Genomic DNA, 18,095 nt, shown 5'->3' with positions numbered 1-18,095 from the left:
CTTCCTCTTTTTTCCATGTAAATTTTGGTGAATGTTTATGTTTCCCAGAGTTTGTTTTCTTCTCACCTTGAACATCTGTGGGAGACAAGTGAAGGGGTGGGAAACTCATATTGCTGGGGGAAGACTTAAGGAACTGGAGCTGGTAGGTGGGGTGGTGTCTTTACTCATGATGAAGTGGAGATGAGGGAATCGTAACATGGTGAGAGCTGGAAAGGGTGCCAAGGTTGGTGAGCAGAAAAGGGATTATAAGTTGCCTGTCAACACTGAGGGGTCAAAAGCTGATAAAGAGAGACTGGTTCGAAAGCCAAGGCCGGGACAAACTAGCAGGAGCACTGTCCTGGTTGATTCCCGTAACTGGCTTTCACATTGCTGCCACGGGCTGGGGGATGCAGTGGCTGAGATTGGCACCAACTGCTTTCTCTGCCTCTTGATGGCCTCATCCACCCATGGACAAAATAGAGGACATGTTAGGGACAGGAATTTCATCCCAGTTTCTGGCCATTGGGGTCAGGTGGTAGGGAAAGGGATAAAGGGCAGAGTCTTAGTAGGATAGAAAAACAAAGCAGATGGATAGTTTAGTTCTTCAGTGTGTTTTTTAAAGTTTGTTTTTGTTTTTTAAGGTGAGTGGAGTGTACGTATTAGTGGGAGACTCAGATTTTCTCATGTTTATATAGAGCATATACAGCATGCTATAAATTCCAGGTGGTCTGTATTTCCTGAGGGTTTGGACTGGCTTCTAGGATGACAATGGTTTTTGGAAGTGTATGGAAATAGTGGCAGAAGAATGACAGTTGCTCAGAAAATGGCCATTTTGCGTTGACATGTGCAGGGACTTAATGTGAATTCTGCTGGCTCTGTAGAAGGACTAGTAGTGTTGTCTTCATGGTGTGTAGTAGTTGGAGGGCTCCCTTGAAACATTTTATTTTCTGTTTGACCATTGGACAAATGGGCCCACCCTGGAAAGCTTTGAGCATTGTTCTCCAAAACAGGAATCAAAATGGGGAATTATCGATGAAGAGTAAGGAACTGAGTAGCCAGTTAACATGAAAGATTTGTGTTGGTGAAGTGGGTGGTGTTGGTATGTTGAGATGGATGCAGCCATTTCTGCACTAAAGTCTATTGTGAGGGTTTCCCAGAGCTCTTCAGGGGTTAGAAGTGATGGCAGTCATTCTTCAGTCTTCTGGGCCTTCCCACCTGAATGCAGGGGAAAGGGAAAACAGACCTGGATTTCTGCTAGTGTTACATATCAGAAGTATAGTGAGGGGAAGGCCAAGAAGAATGGTAAAGCTTCTGAATCCAGTGTCCAGTGAAGTGATTTTCAGAAAATTCTCAAGAATAAAAGGATGAAGCTTTTTAGACATCTCCAAGGGCTTTTACTCCAATTCTTTTTTTCCTTCTTCTCAAAGACAAAGTGATCAAATTCTGAAAAAGGTTGTGAACTCTCTCTGGAGAGTTTAGAACACCATCTGTCTTAAATAGAGTATGATTAGTGACAGAGATTTGTCTTCTATTTTATCTATTTTATCTCCTTTGGTTGGTTTTATCTAAATGATTCTAGGGCCTGTTTATTGGTTTGTTTTTTAAATCAATGATTCATTAAGAGCTTATTCCAGGGAAGAGTGCTAATATCCCACTTGTAAAATAAAACAATACTTCTCTTTTTAAGATTACAGAAATGATAACTGTCGTGCAAACATTCTCGGCTTTGAGTAATTCTACCATAGAGGGAATAGATATTATGGCAATAAAATTCAAAAATATATATCAAGGGGTTAAGAAAAAGCAATATGACATCCTGGATCCAAGAAGGACAGAATTTGACACAGATTTCTTAGAGTTCATGGCAAAAATCAATGCTTTAGAGGTAAGTAATTATACATACTTTTACTTTAGTAAAGCTCAAATGTAATCAATAATACTGGAATACACATATTTATTATGTTACTCTTGCAAATTGATCAAAAATATTTCCTAGTGTGAATAATTTTTTAAGTAGTCCACAAAATATTTTCCACTTTTATAAAAATGAAAAATTAGCATATTCAATAAAAGATGTCAGTGAATAACCAGAAACCCAAAGGACTATTGTAGCTAACGTTCATTTCCAGTTTACACTAAAATTTGTATTCAGTTTTTGTTGTGCCAAGGAGCCAATGTCATTTTTCCAGAATGAGGGAATATTTGTCATCCTTATTCTTTGTTTCAAGTGTGAAAAGATTTGAGGACAGATTAGGAAGGGGCGGGGGTCACTCCCCACTTGGCCCTGCCCTTGACTGCCATATTCTCTCTGCCGTTTAGGGGATAGCTCTTAAAGGTCCTTGTCCTGTTTATCAGAGCCCCAGGGCCACTGGAGGGATGAAGGTAGTTAACAAGTATGTCTGGTTGACACGTAACATCTGTCTTTCTCACCTTTTGGGTTTATATGACCTCAGTTACTCCCTTATTGAAAACTACTATAAAACCAGGTTTAGCCCCAAGGGAGAGGTCCCCTCTTTGCTGCACAATATCCTGGAGACACAGGGAGGGACAAGAATATACTCTCTCCACCGCCTGAGTCTGAAATTTTTGCCATGAAGGTGAGGAAAGTGTTTGTGTGTGTGTGTGTGTGTGTGTGTGTGTGTGTGTGTGTGTGTGTGTGTCTGTACAGGGTGCCAAAAAAATGTATACACATTTTAAGGAAGGAAAAAACTGTATTAAAATTACGCTGATGGTAACCACTCTGAGCACCTCTTGTAATTGCAGAAGTCAAACCGTGACTTGTATTCATCTTTTGTTATTAGTACATGATGAGTATTGCAATTTTAATACAGTTTTTTCCTTCCTTAAAATGTGTATACATTTTTTGGCACCCTGTGTGTGTGTGTGTGTGTGTGTGTGTGTGTGTGTGTCTGTGTGTGTTATTTATTCTTTAAAGATTCTTTAAAATCTATATTACATGTAGTCTGGACAATATAAATAAGAAAGATCCTAAAATTCTAACAACACTGCCTTTTCTTTTTGGCATATATTTCCTTTCAGGTTTGGAAAGTTAGACTCTGATATTAATATAAATTAATTAATATTTTAGATGTGACTTTTAGTGTTTGGCTAGTTGGGCAGGGTAGAGTTTGCTTCTAAAAAGATTTGCGAATTACATCTTCATGGTGATGGGAATGTGTGGATTTTTTAAATTAAATTATTTTTATGGTTGCTTAATAAAGATTACATGTTGTAAAGGCTCTACTGTGGTCTTAGATACAAACTTTAGCTTTCAGTATATTTAGAGGCCATATTAACTTTTTAATATTTTGAAAGAGGTGTCAGTGTTTTAGCTTGCCTTCCTTTCCCAATGTTTGAGTAGTGGATGTGGTATAGATTAGTAGACCATAACAATGTAATCTGTGAGTGAAAGGAACTTGTAAAGAGTGCATCAGTTCCATTGGTTGGGTACCAGGAGTTTGGAGTTCACTGCTTGGGATGGTGCAGGTCTCAAAGAAATGTTTTCTTCATGTTCCTTCTTAGCATGGTAAAGAGGTTTCTGAGAGCAGCAGAGTTTGAAAATGGCACCTGTTGACCTTGGGTGTCTATAGTGTCATTACATTGCTCTAGCAGTATGCTTAGAAATTCTCAATATACCAAAGAAATATGCTTGGTAAGGGATGTTCACTCCTTTCATAAATTCTCTAGTCAGTAATTTCCAATAGATGACAAGCAGCAAATGGAAATCACATGTGTACTTTTATTGTTTCTAGCCATTGTATGAAAAATAGTTAAAAGAAGCAGATGAAATTAATTTTAATAATGTACTTTATTCAACCCAACATAATTCAGAATATTGCCATTTTGACATGTTATCAATATAAGAATAATTGAGATATTTTATATTCCTGTCTTTGGTACGAAAGTGAAACGTAGTGCATATTTTATATTTGCAACACATCTCACTTCCAAGTAGTGACATTTCAAGTGCTCAGTAGCCACATGTGGCCAGTGGCCACAATATTGGACAGTTCAGTTCGAGATGCTTAGATGGTAGGTGTGCTGAAGGCTATTTTGATTCTGTAGGAAAATTGTTAATTATTGTTAAACAAAATGAATTTCTTCCTTAGTGTCAAAAATCATTTAAATATTAGTGTTTTATTTCAGGTACAAATACAGGCATTTATGAACAGTGCTTTTGGAAAAATCTTATCTTCTCAGCAGGCTCTTCAGCTGCTTCAAAGGTATTTATAATTATTAGGCAGTATAGTTTCTACTTGGGATAACTTTATATCTGAAAATACAATTTCAAATAAGATGTTCTTGGAAACCTCTCCTAGGCAAACATTAAAACTCACAAACATTAATCTTTCAATCACCATTAAACAGACTTAAAAATTTGAAATATGATATTTTTCATTGCATATTTTTGGTAGCAGAAAGTCTTTCAATGAGAAAATAAAATATTTTCCATGTTTTTTTCCCCCAGCTATGTAATATATTTGAAGTTAATTTCATAGGTGTTGTTGGAAAGGGAGCAAAGTAATGTTTAATTCTGCGTACTGAAAGGATTTCTGAAAGTGAAATGAAGAGTGGTAGATCTCCAACTTTCCATTTTCCTTTGTGAGTGCTCCCGTAGCTTCTTTTCCCTCTGCTCCCGACATCAGGGCTCCCCTAAAGGGAAGGAAAGCCTAGATTAGGGGGACAAGCTGGACTAGGGGCTATTTTCTTCCCGAAGGAAGGACTCATGACCCACGTTAGGGACCCTTTGGGAACTCTCCACTGAGAGCCGGTGGATCTGGGCTTGGGCCCAGTTTTGCTATACTTCCATGTCTCTCTGATGATGGATGATACCGTGAGACCTGACCTTATGAGACAGACCATCATAAGTCAAAACAGACAAAATGATTTTGGTAAGTGATAGTACTGTACAGACAGATGGCAGGTACCATTTTCTTGGCGATTTCTCTCTCTCTGCCTTTTTTTTTTAACCTATAGTATGCTGGTGTTAACTCACTTTATTATCAGAACATTCGGATTCTGGTATTTTCTGTGTATCACTTAGTCTCTAAGTGAAAGTGATATTTGGCTGACAAAAATCATTATTATTATGACTATTATTATAATTATTTTGGAATCATATAAGCATTAATATTGACAGAGGGATAGTGAGTGTGTTCCCCTCCCATCTTTGCAAAGCCAACTCCCCACTCATCTTTTCAATCTCAGTTTAAATGTCACTTTCTCAGGGAAGTATTTCTTGACTTCCCAGAGGTGCTGGGTTACCTGTTATGCACATTTCTGGCACCCTTGTAATTTAAATAATTACTTATGTAACTCTTGTCTGATCCTTCTCTTTCCCATAAGATAACTGTAGGCTCCACGAGGGCTGCACGAGGGTCCTCCGTGAGGACCACACACGTACCTTGTTCATCACTGTATCCTAGCAATGTATGAAGGCTGGTATGAATATTTGTCAAATGACTAAATGAATGGATTTTTTAGGATTGCAGCAATTCTTAAGTATGTTTCTCATTTACTTTTTAATTACTCACCTTCAATTACTTTTAGATTTCAGAAGCTGAACATTCCCTGCCTTCAATTAGAAATAAATCACACAATTGAGCGTATTCTTCAGTATTACGTGGCTGAACTTGAAGCTATTAAGAAGGCAAGTATCATGTTTATAAATAGAAGGGTACTTTAGTACAAAAAGAAATGTATTTCGAAAGTATTTGCCATGATTATCTTGTACCAAGCTTTCAGGAGCAAACCTTTCACTGCTAAGTAGCTCTGGTGCGCCCCGCTCTGTGTGGGAAGGTGCTGACAGTGGATGTCACTGGACACCCACATTTACATCCCTGTGCTCTTAAGAACTGTCTTTCAGCACTTTAGTGGTTATCAGAGAGTAAGGGGAGAGGGGAGATGGTAGAGGAGGGTAAAGGGGGTCAAATATATGGTGATGGAAGGAGAACTGACTGGCTGGTGAGCACACAGTGTAATATATAGATGATGTATTAAAGAATTGTACACTTGAAACCTCTGTAATTTTACTAACCATTGTTACCCCAATAAATTTAATTAAAAAAACATGAGAAAAAAGAACTGTCTTTGTGTGACAGCATTCATGTGTTTATAGGAAAGCCCATTTAAGTTCATATTTTTATGTGTAGAAATACATGCTCTGAAGACTGTCATGGCAGATATAACGTAGCAATGTGTTCTCGCTATTGAATATCTCCTTTAATTTTGGGATAAAAAAGCAGAAAAAAAATACATGTAATGGGAAATAAGGGTTAAGAGAGGATTAAGTGTCATATACTATAAACAATATAGTTTCTGAACCTCTGAAGTGTTATTTATATATTTACTGACTACCTACCTCCTTGGTACGAAACATGGGAATAATGGTAAAACATCAATACAAATGTAGCTTTCTGTTTTTTGCCTCTTCCATTGTATTGAATTTCAGACATTAATACTAGACCTTTAATTACAGCTTTATCATTCTCAAAAAGATGATCCCCCTCTGGCTCGCAACATGCCCCCTATAGCAGGAAAAATTCTTTGGGTGAGACAGCTCTATCGTCGGATAAGTGAACCCATCAACTATTTCTTTGTAAGCCAATTGTTAAGTTTCCAGTATGTGGATTATGGTGGTTTTTAATACAAGAACTATATTTTATGCTATAATATTTGTGTCCAAGGAAGTAGCTAGAGCTAATTCTTTTACTGGGTGAAGAAAAATTAGTTTATAAATATGCCTGAGAGACACCAAGCCAATTTTTTCATGTTTGGTAGATAAGCCCGTTTAGTTACAGTTACATCTAAGGGGGTGAATCTTATAACTTTATGAGTTTTAATAATACAGGACACTTTATAAAGGCTCTAAAAAAGTAATTGTTTTGAAAATAATAAAGTACAGGCCAAGCGCTGAGGCTTACCTTTATGTGTGGACAGATAGGTCACTGATATATATATTAGTTAAGGTTGAGATACCCTTGGAGCATCTGTTCCTGTATGAAGAACTGAGACCTAGAGAAGGGAATAATAAAGCGTGTTCATTCTCTGTGTCCTTAAGGGGATTAGATTTCTGAAAAACACTAGAATACTGAGACCTTGTCGGCATTCTGAAATTGCCAGTCTGTCTGCTGTTTTTTGTTTTTGCGTTGTTTTTTTTTTTAACTTTGTTTTTTAAAGAGACAGAGGAGCAAAGCAGACACAGTCTACTTGGTGTTGTGTCTTATACGCAAATATAGAACAAAATAACTACCAGGCAATAGTCTTGCAAGTAACATTATTTAAGCATTATTAAATATTAAGTTTTTGGTTTTTGTTTGGCGACTGTCATTTTACTTTTCTCAATATTTGAAAAAATGAAAATGCTGGTCTTAGACAAGGATGGGCACTTGATCACTGGTTGCTCTGTAGTGGCAGAGCAGAGGTTGCCCGGTTTGTGACATTTACCATTTACAACATAAAACATTCCATGGTTACAGAAATAAATTTGGTTTCTCTTCTGTGATATAGGGTTACTTTATTTTGGGGGAGGGAGGTGCTGGAATTTGCAAACTTTGGAATTTTCCAAAGTTCAGGGAAAATCAGTCCATTGTATCTTGTCCAGAAAAGTGGGGAAGGAACAGAGTTGGAGGTAGAGGCTCTCAGTGCCTGGGGCTGGCTGCAGGGCTGGAGACCTTTCTTGTTAAGTCCTTTATTCCCTTTTCCAAGTTTCCCTTTCTACTGATAATGTTTCCCTCCTTCCATCTCTAGCTTGTATAGCCTTCCTCATCTCTGTTTTACTCTGAGGAAAACATCTAAATGGGTAGCATAATTATTTGATGTCATTTTAAATATAAGCAGCTTTATGATTTGGATATGAAAACAAGCAGCAGTTTTTTAAAACTAAATCTTTCTTTTTCCCTTAAAAAACAGAAAAACTCAGAAATTTTGTCAAATACAGAAGGTAAAGCTATCATTCGTCAGTATAACAAAATTTCCTATGTCCTGGTGGAATTTGAGGTGGTCTATCACACGGCCTGGGTCAGAGAGATGTCGCAGCTGCAGTACGGTGTGTAGAGGACTGTGCAGTGAGGCGCAGGCGCGGGGTGGGGTGGGGGTGGTGTCAGGCGAGTTTGAATGAGCTCATGGTTCTGGAGAAGCTTCACATCCCTTTTATATCATCTTATGATGGTTCAATTTAGATTTGGGGGTGATACAATTATTTATTTCTTTACAGTTAGTAATAACACTCTGATTTTATAAGCAAAAAATTGTCATGACCTTAAAGTTGATATACTTCGATTATGACTTCTCCGGAAAAACAGTATTTAAAAGGAAGTGTTAAGACTCTTTGTAGACATTTTTCCATAGATATAGGAAAGTTTTCATATTTAGTTTTATCATGTTATAGATTGAAATCTTAGCCCCAATCAAGGGAGAAAGAATTGCAGCTTGCTGGTCTGCCTCCCTCCCTCCTCCTATGTTCCCTCCCTCCCTCCCTTCCGCTCTTTCTTTATCTATAGCTGAATTTAACTTCAATGTTGAGCTCCAGTAAATTAAGTGTATTAGGACTGTGTCTAAGTACCTGCGAGGGGTGCTAAGACACTGGGCAATTAAGTGTGAGGTGGGGCGATGGTAGTTCTAAGCCATCATCCATCTGTGGTGGCATTATCTGAAGTATTGTTATTGTTGAGCTCAACCATTGGTTATGCTTTGTCCCACTTTATCCTTAAGCTCTTACCCATAAGCTTGGGGGAACCCTAACTGTGTCCCTGGTACAATAGTTTCTGCCTCCCAGGATCTCCACTTAAGCAGAGCACAGAATTGCAGGCACAAGAAGCACAAATTCTGCAGTTGGGTCACTGGGAGTGACAGTGAGAGGGGCCACTCCTACTTCTGCCTCTTGGTTCCAGACCCATGTATTTTAGCTGTTGGGAACACAACACTATATACAGGCCACTGATTCACTGCACCTGCATCCTGGAGGGCAGTGCCCCAAGCCAGCAGGGTGTCTTCCCCAACTGACACCATAGTTAAACCTTTAATAGGCCACTTCTGTCAGACCAGCTGTTTCTGGGTAATGTAAATGGAAGGACCCTATGGATCCTAATGAAAGCCCGTTAATAGAGCAACACTCTCAAAGGAGCATCAAGAGAAGGTTAACATTCACATTATAGAAAAGAGTAAAAGAATGTTTAACAACTGACACATGGAACATGTACATGTTAGCTTCTACAATACCATGCAGTTTTCTACCCTATTTTTTTGTCCTGCTGTTTTTTTCCTTCTTATTTGTATATGTTCAAAAACAAGTTCAACAGCCACCTGTTCCATAAAGCCCTTCCTTGTCTTCCTGGTAGAAGATAATTTGCTCCTCTTCTAGAATCCTCCACACACTTTATCTGCAGTTCTTTCTCATGACACTTACTGCTTCTTGATCTGTCTTATCTCCCCTACACATTCCAAGGATACTCTCTCTGTCTATTTCATCTTTGCATCCTTTAAATAACAGCATAGCTAACATGCAATGCTTACCACGTGCCAGGCTTTGTCTAAGCACTACATATACAACTTCCTTTAATCCTCATGGCAACCCTTTGAGGAACTATTATTATCCTCATCTTTACAGATGAGGAAACTGGAGCACTGAGTGGTTAAGTGACTTCCCAAGATGATACAGCTTGGAAGTGGGAAGGCCATGATTCAGATTTGCCTTTCATGTAAACACAGGCTGGTGGGAATGAATTGCTCCGGAAGGCTTCTTGGTGTTATAGTGATGTGATGATGTTTAACTATCCAGAAATTCAGAATAATGACTGGGGACCTAGTATCAGTCTCTTTTAGTTGGTTGCTTTATGTGAGTATGAAGTTCTCTGGTGATGATTTACGTGGGATGGATGTTCACTCAGCCCTGGAGCAGACTTCCCTGTTGTCAGTATTGTTAGTGGTCTTGCTGACCATTTTGTCCTTGCAAGAAAGCTCAGTACAGCCTTAAGGAAGACAGATTTCATCAAATGTTCAAAAGTTACTTTGGAGTTTACTTGGGAGGGTAAATGATTTCTAGCCCAATTTTAATAAGGTTACAAATGTATTGGGTAAAATTTTTAGTTGAAATCCTCATGAAACCAGCATCATTAGGAAGCATACTAAGACTAACTTTATCTGATGAGTAAAAGTCTACTAACTTCAAAGGGATATACAGATATTTTATTAGAAATTTGATGCAGACACATTTTGTACAGTAATGTGAGGCTTGGAAGATATGTGGGAAATTCTCACGTTAGTAGTGTTCGTTAATGTGAGATATAATTCAAGCTAGTGCATACTTGTCTGTAACTGTGTTATTATTATGCCTCTAAAGGTAATTCATGTTAGGATAACAAATAATCTAAGGTTGCTCAGCATGAACCATTGGGATTATGTATTTCAATTTATAATAAAAGGCATATCTGAAAATGCCTATTTATATTAATAATGTTCATGTAGTGATTCAGGTACAGTGTAAAAAATTCTTCCCCTACATTCCAGGAGTTCACAGTGCAATGGTGTTTAATAAATACTTCTTACTGATACTGAGCCTGGTTATCAGAAATTCAGAATGGAGAATTCATTCAGATACACTCCTTAAAGAAGCTAGTTGGGGTGAGGCATGGAAAAGGGTTTTAAATCCATGAGGTGTGTCACATGTTTTGTAACTGTGCACATCTTCTAGTTCTCTCCCAGGGGTTAAATCACCATCTATAAAAATAAACTAACTGTATTACAGCTCTCTTAGTCCCACTCAGAAAGTTATTGCAGCTTATAGCACAAAGGTTATCCATTCTTGGTCTATTTCTTATCTCTCTTGATCTGGTTTTATGGTTTTACAGAAACTGCATTTATTTAAGTTTGGAGCACTGACCATGTGTCAGATACGTCCCTAAGAACCTGGGATATCCAGAACTGTTCTTTTGCTTGTAAGAAGTCAGTAGTCCAGTGGGAAAGACGGGTAGGGAAACAGGGACAGAAGCAGAAAAGAAATCCAGAATAACTAATGTCAACAACTGTTTATTTGTAGCTTTACAAGCCACACTTTTTGTGCGACATCCAGAATCAGGAAAGTTGATGGTTAATTTTGATCCCAAAATTCTGGAAGTTGTTCGGGAAACTAAGTGCATGATAAAAATGAAGCTGGATGTTCCAGAACAAGCAAAGAGATTGCTAAAATTGGAAAGTAAATTGAAAGCAGACAAATTGCGTTTGCAGGTAAGATAGATTATATTTTCTAGTTATTTTTGAAGTCTTTTTAAAAAAAAAAAAAAACAGCAAAAAAACCCCCCAAAACAAAAATATATCAGATTTCCGGTCAAGATGGCAGAGTAGGTAAAGGCTGTACTTGCCTCCTCTCACAATCACATCAAAATTACAGCGAAACTAAATCATTGAGAATCGCTTGAAGTCTAGCTGAAATGAAGCCTTACAACTAAAGACATACAGAAGAAGCCATCTTGAGACAGGTAGGAGGGGCAGAGACATTGAACCGGGCTCAGCACAACCACATGTGACCATTAAAAATCAGGAGGAATATCTCGGATGTGTAGGTCTCTCCCAGAGGAGCAAGGAGGTCTCAACGGTATACTAGGTTCTCCAGTCCAGTGTTCCAGTGCTGAGAAGTCCTCATAACTTCTGGCTATGAAAACTAGTGGAGATTGTGGCTGAGCAAGAGGAGGGCAGCTAGAGTCCCAGGCAGTCCTTTTAAAGGGCCCATGTGTGGACTTACTCACTGACGGATTTGCTGGCTCTGATCGCCAGTGATGGGGCAGCAGCTCGAAAGGCTCCAGGGACATAAAGGGAGGAACTGAGTTGTCTAGATTTGCGCTGAGGTCTGGAGGGACAACTTTCTCCCAGACAGAGAAGCTGGTGGAAGCCATTGTTTCTTGGCTGAGCCCTCCCACTTCCTGGTGTGCAGACAAAGGTGGCCCCCATATCTGAGTCTCTCTAACCTGGCTAACACCATTTATCTACCCCACCCCAGTAATTCCCATAGACCTTGCCCCACCTAACTTTAGGGAAACCCAAGCCACTTCCAGTGGCTTCTCCATATAAACAGCCTATCTTGACTCATGCTACAGACTTTCCTAAAATCTCTCAAAGGTTCATAAAACCCAGTCAAACATCATCTGGCTTCAGCATGTCCCATACCTCTTACTGAGCAGCCCCAAGCTTGGCACTAGTGACAGCCACCCTTGGTTTGTGGCCTAGCCTCTTGAGTCATCTCCAAGTCCAGCATGGTGGCAGCCATCTGCAGATTGCTTTCTGGCTTGTGCCAGGTGGTCCTGGGCAGGGCACAGGCTGTGGCTGAACTTGACCTGAGGTGAAGCCCCTCCCAGGAGGACCTGGGGCTGGCAAGCTTGGTGGCCAGCTTTGGACCGAGCCAGAACATCACCAGGCCATCTCCAAGAACGCCACGCCCAAAGGGCTGATTGGGCAGGCACCAAAGCCCTGCTAAAGTGAATCCTACTCTGTAGGGTTAGACCCTGTACAATAACTCCTCCATTGTACTCACAGCCAGTCCTCACAACCAATCAGCCTGATGGTCAATCCCTCCCATTGAAGTGCAAATAGCAACCAAGTGTCAACTACAACAGGAGGGCATACACAACCCACAGAAGGGACACACATGAAATACCTGGCTCAGGAGACCAGGTACACTGCATTACTGAGCCCCACAGGACACCTACTAAGTGAGGCCACCTTTCTAAGACCAGGAGGCATAGCAGTCCTATGTAAAGAAACAAACACAGGGAGGCAGCTAAAATGGGGAGACAAAGAAACATGTCCCAAATAAAAGAACAGAACAAAACAAAAAAGGAACTAAACAAAATGGAGACAAGCAATCTACCATATGCAGAGTTCCAAACACTGATTATAACAATACTCAGTGATCTCAGGGAGAACTTCAGCAAAGAGATAGGAAACATAAAAATGGAGATAGAAAACATAAAAAAGAACAAGGCAGAAATAAGGAATACAATAAATGAAATAAACAGTATATTAGAGGGAAGAAATAGTAGATTAGCTGACGCAGAGGATTGAGTCAATAATTTGAAAGATAAGGTAACAGAAAACACCCAATCAGAACAGTAAAAAGAAAAAAGAATCCAGAAAAATGAGGACAAGTTAAGGGGCCTCTGGGACAATATCTACCAACATTTGCATTATAGTGGTACCAGTAAAAGAGAGAGAGGAAAGAATTAAAAACCTATTTGAAGAAATAATGACAGAAAACTTTCCTAACCTGGCAAAGGAAATAGACAAGCCCAAGAAGTGCAGAGAGTCCCAAACAAGATGAACCCAAAGAGGCCCACATGAAGACACATCATAGTTAAAATGTTACAGGTTAAAGACAATCCTAAATGCAGCAAGAGAAATGCAGTTAGTTACCTACAAGGGAGCTCACATAAGATTGTCAGCTGATTTCTCAACAGAAACTTTGCAGACCAGAACAGAGTGACAGGAAATACTCAAAGTGATGAAAAGTAATGACCTACAACCAAGATTACTCTACCCAGCAAAGCTATCATTTACAATCAAAGGACAGATAAAGAGCTTCCTAGACAAGAAAAAGCTGAAGGAGTTCATCACCACCAAAGCTGTATTACAAGAAATGTTAGAGGGACTTCTTTAAGACTATACAAAAAAGACAAAAATATGAATAATAAAATGGCAATAACTATGTATCTATCAATAATTATTTTAAATGTAAATGTATTAAGTGCTCCAATGAAATGACGTCGGGTGGCTGCATGGATAAGAAAACAAGACCCTTACATATGCTGCCTACAAGCAACTCAACTTGAGATCGAAAGACACAGACTGAAAGTAAAGGGATGGGAAAAGATATTTCATGAAAATGGAAACAGAAAAGAAAAAACCTGGAGTAGCAATACTTACACCAGAAAAAATAAACTTTAAAACAAAGACTATAACAAGAGACAGAGAAGGACCCATAATTCCACTTTTGAGTATTTATCCAAAGAAACCCAAATGTTACTTTGAGGGGACGTGTGCATCCATATGTTCATTGCAGCACTGTTTACAATGGCCAAGACGTGGAGGCAGCCCCGGTGTCTGTAGATGGAAGAATAAAGAAGAGGTGGTACATATATACAATGGAATATTGCTTGGCCATGGAAGGAAATGGGTTCTTGCTATCCTCAGTGGCATGGATAGACCTGGTGGGTATTGTGCTGAATGGAGTATGTCAGACAGAGAAGGACAGATACAATGTGATTTTGCTTATATGTGGAATCTAAAAGTGAACAAACAAAACAGAAACATGGTTGCCAGGGGAGAGGGGAGTTGGGGTGGTATTATAGTTGAATCTTGGTTGCTATTGGCATGTCGGTAGGTGGGGTTGATCTTCAGGCTGCTTAGGTTTGGCCACAACCACAGCTTACGGGCTGCTGTTTGGGTAGCTTAACCCAGCAAATGGGATTCACCCCAGTGAATTCTGGTGCCTGTTAGACCGCCCTTTGGGTGTGCTGCTTGTGGAAATAATTGGACAGTGCTCTGCTGTGGTCTGAAGCCAGCCTCCAAGTACGTTGGTTCTGGGGCCTCTTGCGAGGGGCTCTGGTGTAGGCCCAGGTCTCCCACTGCCTGTGACTGGCTGGGGACTACCTGGTAAGAGCTACAAAGCGACCTGAGGTTATTTGCTGCCTGTACTATATCTGGAGGCATGTGGGAGAGGCCACACTGCAAACCGAGGATGACTGCCAGCATTACCAGGCCTAGGGTACCTAGGACACCCAAAGACCTCCAAATACCTGGACACCCAAAGACTTGCTGCCACCTGCCACCTCCCTTAAGGTTCAGGCATTGATAAAGTCTTGTGTAGTATGGCAGGGTCTCAGGGAGCCACTGGATTGGGAAGAGTGATGGTCACTAGGTTAATGTAAGTTCTGATTTGGTGAGAGTGCTGATCTTGAAGCTACTCAGTAAAACTCTCAGAGCACACTGAGGCCAGTTGCTGCCAGCCTTGGTTCTGTTGGACTCTGATAGTTTTCGAAGAAAGAGTACAATGCAGTTGGGGCTGTCTGCTCTCATAGAAAAGTGTCTCCAGCATTCTGGGAGTTGGGTGGGGTAGGGTCTCAGTGAGTCAGCAGGGTGCAGTCTCAGAGCTTACCAGATCAATCAGATTCAGATTTGGCTGTAAGCATAGTGGGAGGGCTCAATACAGAAAGGACAGTGCCCATCTACAGGAGGAGGACTCCCCCACAGGGAAAATGCTTACTCTCTCCCAGCACCTGTCCAGAAGCCACATAACCCAATTTGTCCCCCACACGTCCATGACAGCCCCTGAGTCACCGCCCCTTTGGTGGAGCCCAAGATGAGTGCCTGGGAGTGAGAGAGTCTGTGCACAGGCCCTTTAAGAGGACGCCTGGGTTTCCTGCTGCCTTCCTCCCACATGGATGGTCAGAGTCCCCCATTTTCCCAGCCAGATGCTATGGGGGCTTGTCTTCTTGGGACCAGTACTCTGGACTGGGGAGGCAATGTGGGGCTGTATTCTCTTGCTCCTCTTGGGGGAACCTCTGCAACTGAGATATCCCTCTCACTTCTCAACTACCACACTGAGGTTTGGAGCCAGCCAGTTTCACATCTCCACCCCTCCTACCAGTCTTGACATGGCTTCATTTTTATATTCTTAGTTATAAAACTTCTGTTCAGCCAGACTTCAGATGGTTCTCTAGGTTGGTTGTTCTATAATTTGGTTGTAATTTTAATGTGTTCACGGAAGGAAGCAGACATGGTGTTTTATCTACTCCGCCATTTTGTATCTTCCCCAACACCATTTATTGAAGAGATTATTATTTTCCCCATTGTATATTTTTGGCTTGTTTGTATTATCTTGATCCTTTGTAAATTAATTGTCTACATATGCGTGGATTTATTTTTTGGCTTCTCTATCCTGTTCCATTGTTGATTCTTAAGAACATTAAAATACTAAAGTGCAAACAAAAGGAAAGATTGGGGTTGGAAAGCAAAGGTGAAAAGATTATAAGAGATCAGATTTAGACTTCTGGCTAATGTTGATATTGTGGCAACTTTGGCTTCAGCATCAAAAGCCCTATGTTTTTGTACTGGCTAGGTGTGGCTTTGGAGAATTGAGTGTCAAAGTGCTGTTATAAATTGAGGTTAATGTCGCTTGCATTGCATCTTACAGGATTTACTTAGTATTGAATGATATTATGAAAGTCAGAATTCTTTGCCAAGTGTCGAGTATACATAAAATTCAACTACAAGTAACAGAAAAGAAGGAAAGGAATTAATTAATGCCTTTGAAACTATTAAGTAAACATCAAAAGAGTTTAGTATTATTAATTTGGGGAAGGATTAACTTGAATCCACATCTCCTGTCACAGTGCAATAAATTACAAAATGGTCAAAAATTGATCATTATGGTTCATCTCTAAAAGATATCTAAAAGAAAACAGAAAAGCTTATTAATTTTGATTGTGTGTACATTGATTTTTATTCAAGAAAATGAGTGTGGCTTCGGTGATAAGTATGCTTTAATATGTCAGAAAACAAGGAACAGAAAGGGGAAAAATGTATGACAGACATCACAAAAAAATAATTATCCAAACTATTTAAAATAGCATAAGTCTAGAAAGATAATTAATAAATATTAAAAGTGTAAAACTAGAAAACTCCATTGAGTTCAGGTAATTTACAGGTCAGGGAAAAGTACATTGTTAGTGTAAATTTAAATGAGTACCCTCCATCTTGGCAGGACTATGAGGAAAACAGGTATAATGAAACCTGGGTAGGAATCAAAATACGACTGTTGCTTTAAAATAAGTTGCTGTAAAACATGCCATTTTGACTTTTAACAGGGCCTTCTGCAGTACTGTGATGAGTTGTATCAGGAGGTGCCTTCCGTGTTTGTCAATCTGATGACCCCTAAAATGAAAAAGGTTGGTAATACTGAAGGGTTATATAGATTTCCTTGTTGTTTAAAATTAGATTACAGTTCTATAGATTATGGATGTTAGAACATCTATTCTTGCCTAGACCCTCTATCTTTCTAGTTCATCTTTATAGCTCTGTTATTCCTACGGAATGATTCCTTGCCTAAGTTTTGCTGCCTTTGAAAAACAACTAAATCTAAATAATAAATACTTTCGCGGAATCCATGATTGCTTCATGGGTAGCCAAACATAGGTTTAAAAAAAAAAAAAAGTCACCTCTGCTAAGTATAATGGAGAGGAAATACAATTATGGATATATAACCTATAATATTTCCAGGTAATAAAGTCTTTTTTATAAATGCAGTTGATCCTGTTTATAATGGAAACTGATATATTTTTCTTTTTCCAGGTGGAGTCTGTGTTGAGACAGGGGCTCACAATATTAACATGGTCTTCTTTAACACTGGAAAGCTTTTTTCAAGAAGTTGACTCAGTTTTGGATATGTTCAATCAACTTTTAAAGAAGGTATGTATGATACATAAATTTTTATAAACTACATACATTCTTACTCAGGCTATGAATAATAGTTTGATTATCTATGAAAGACCTTTAAAGGGTGTGACTTTTAACTAAAAGGATATCCATTAAGTTAAAAAAAAATAATGCTTTATGTTTCTTTAAGGGCTTTGGTCCCTTTTTATTTAGATTGCCTTTTCTTGTCTCTGAGTTACCTTGCCTTTACTACGTTTAAGTGATGGTTCAACTCCACAGTGTAGTTTAGAAAATAGGTAATTATAGACTGAGAGAGGCAGAATGGAGTGGTTATTATATTAATGCATCTCATATTAATTCAATGAGCCAGACATCTAACTGGAAACTGTCTATTGATTTCTCACATGTTTGCTATATAGAATGTCTTGCTACTCTGTCTTTGGTGACAGCATGGTGTAACAGATAAAACTCAGAGGCTTGGCAGTCGGATAAACCTAGGTATGGTTTTCTGCCCTTCACTAGCTACGTGTTCCTCCTTAGGTTACTTTACTTCTCTGAGCCTTGGTTTCTTTAGCTGTAAAACTGGGATAGTGATGGTTCATGGGCTGGAATTAAGATGAAAGGAGATAACACATATGATGTGATGGCACACATTGCTGCTCAATAAACTTAGTTCCACGTCAAGCTTTCTTTGC

The 18,095-nt window shown here is 39.3% G+C and overlaps 1 protein-coding gene across 1 annotated transcript in view; it reads left to right on the top strand.

The window, feature by feature from the left end:
• DNAH8 (dynein axonemal heavy chain 8) overlaps window positions 1-18,095 on the top strand; it is a gene marked incomplete at both ends in the record, with an annotated part of 336,864 nt that overhangs the window by 47,956 nt on the left and 270,813 nt on the right. The window contains 8 exons of the mRNA XM_081042394.1: window positions 1,667-1,864; window positions 4,126-4,202; window positions 5,530-5,629; window positions 6,458-6,577; window positions 7,891-8,026; window positions 11,015-11,202; window positions 16,833-16,913; window positions 17,317-17,433. Coding sequence (XP_080898520.1) covers window positions 1,667-1,864; window positions 4,126-4,202; window positions 5,530-5,629; window positions 6,458-6,577; window positions 7,891-8,026; window positions 11,015-11,202; window positions 16,833-16,913; window positions 17,317-17,433 — 1,017 coding nt within the window. The remainder of the gene's footprint in view (window positions 1-1,666; window positions 1,865-4,125; window positions 4,203-5,529; window positions 5,630-6,457; window positions 6,578-7,890; window positions 8,027-11,014; window positions 11,203-16,832; window positions 16,914-17,316; window positions 17,434-18,095) is intronic.

This window comes from Rhinolophus hipposideros (genome assembly GCF_964194185.1).
Source record: "Rhinolophus hipposideros genome assembly, chromosome: 3".
NCBI lineage: Eukaryota > Metazoa > Chordata > Mammalia > Chiroptera > Rhinolophidae > Rhinolophus > Rhinolophus hipposideros.
This window is presented reverse-complemented; position numbering and strand designations above follow the sequence as displayed.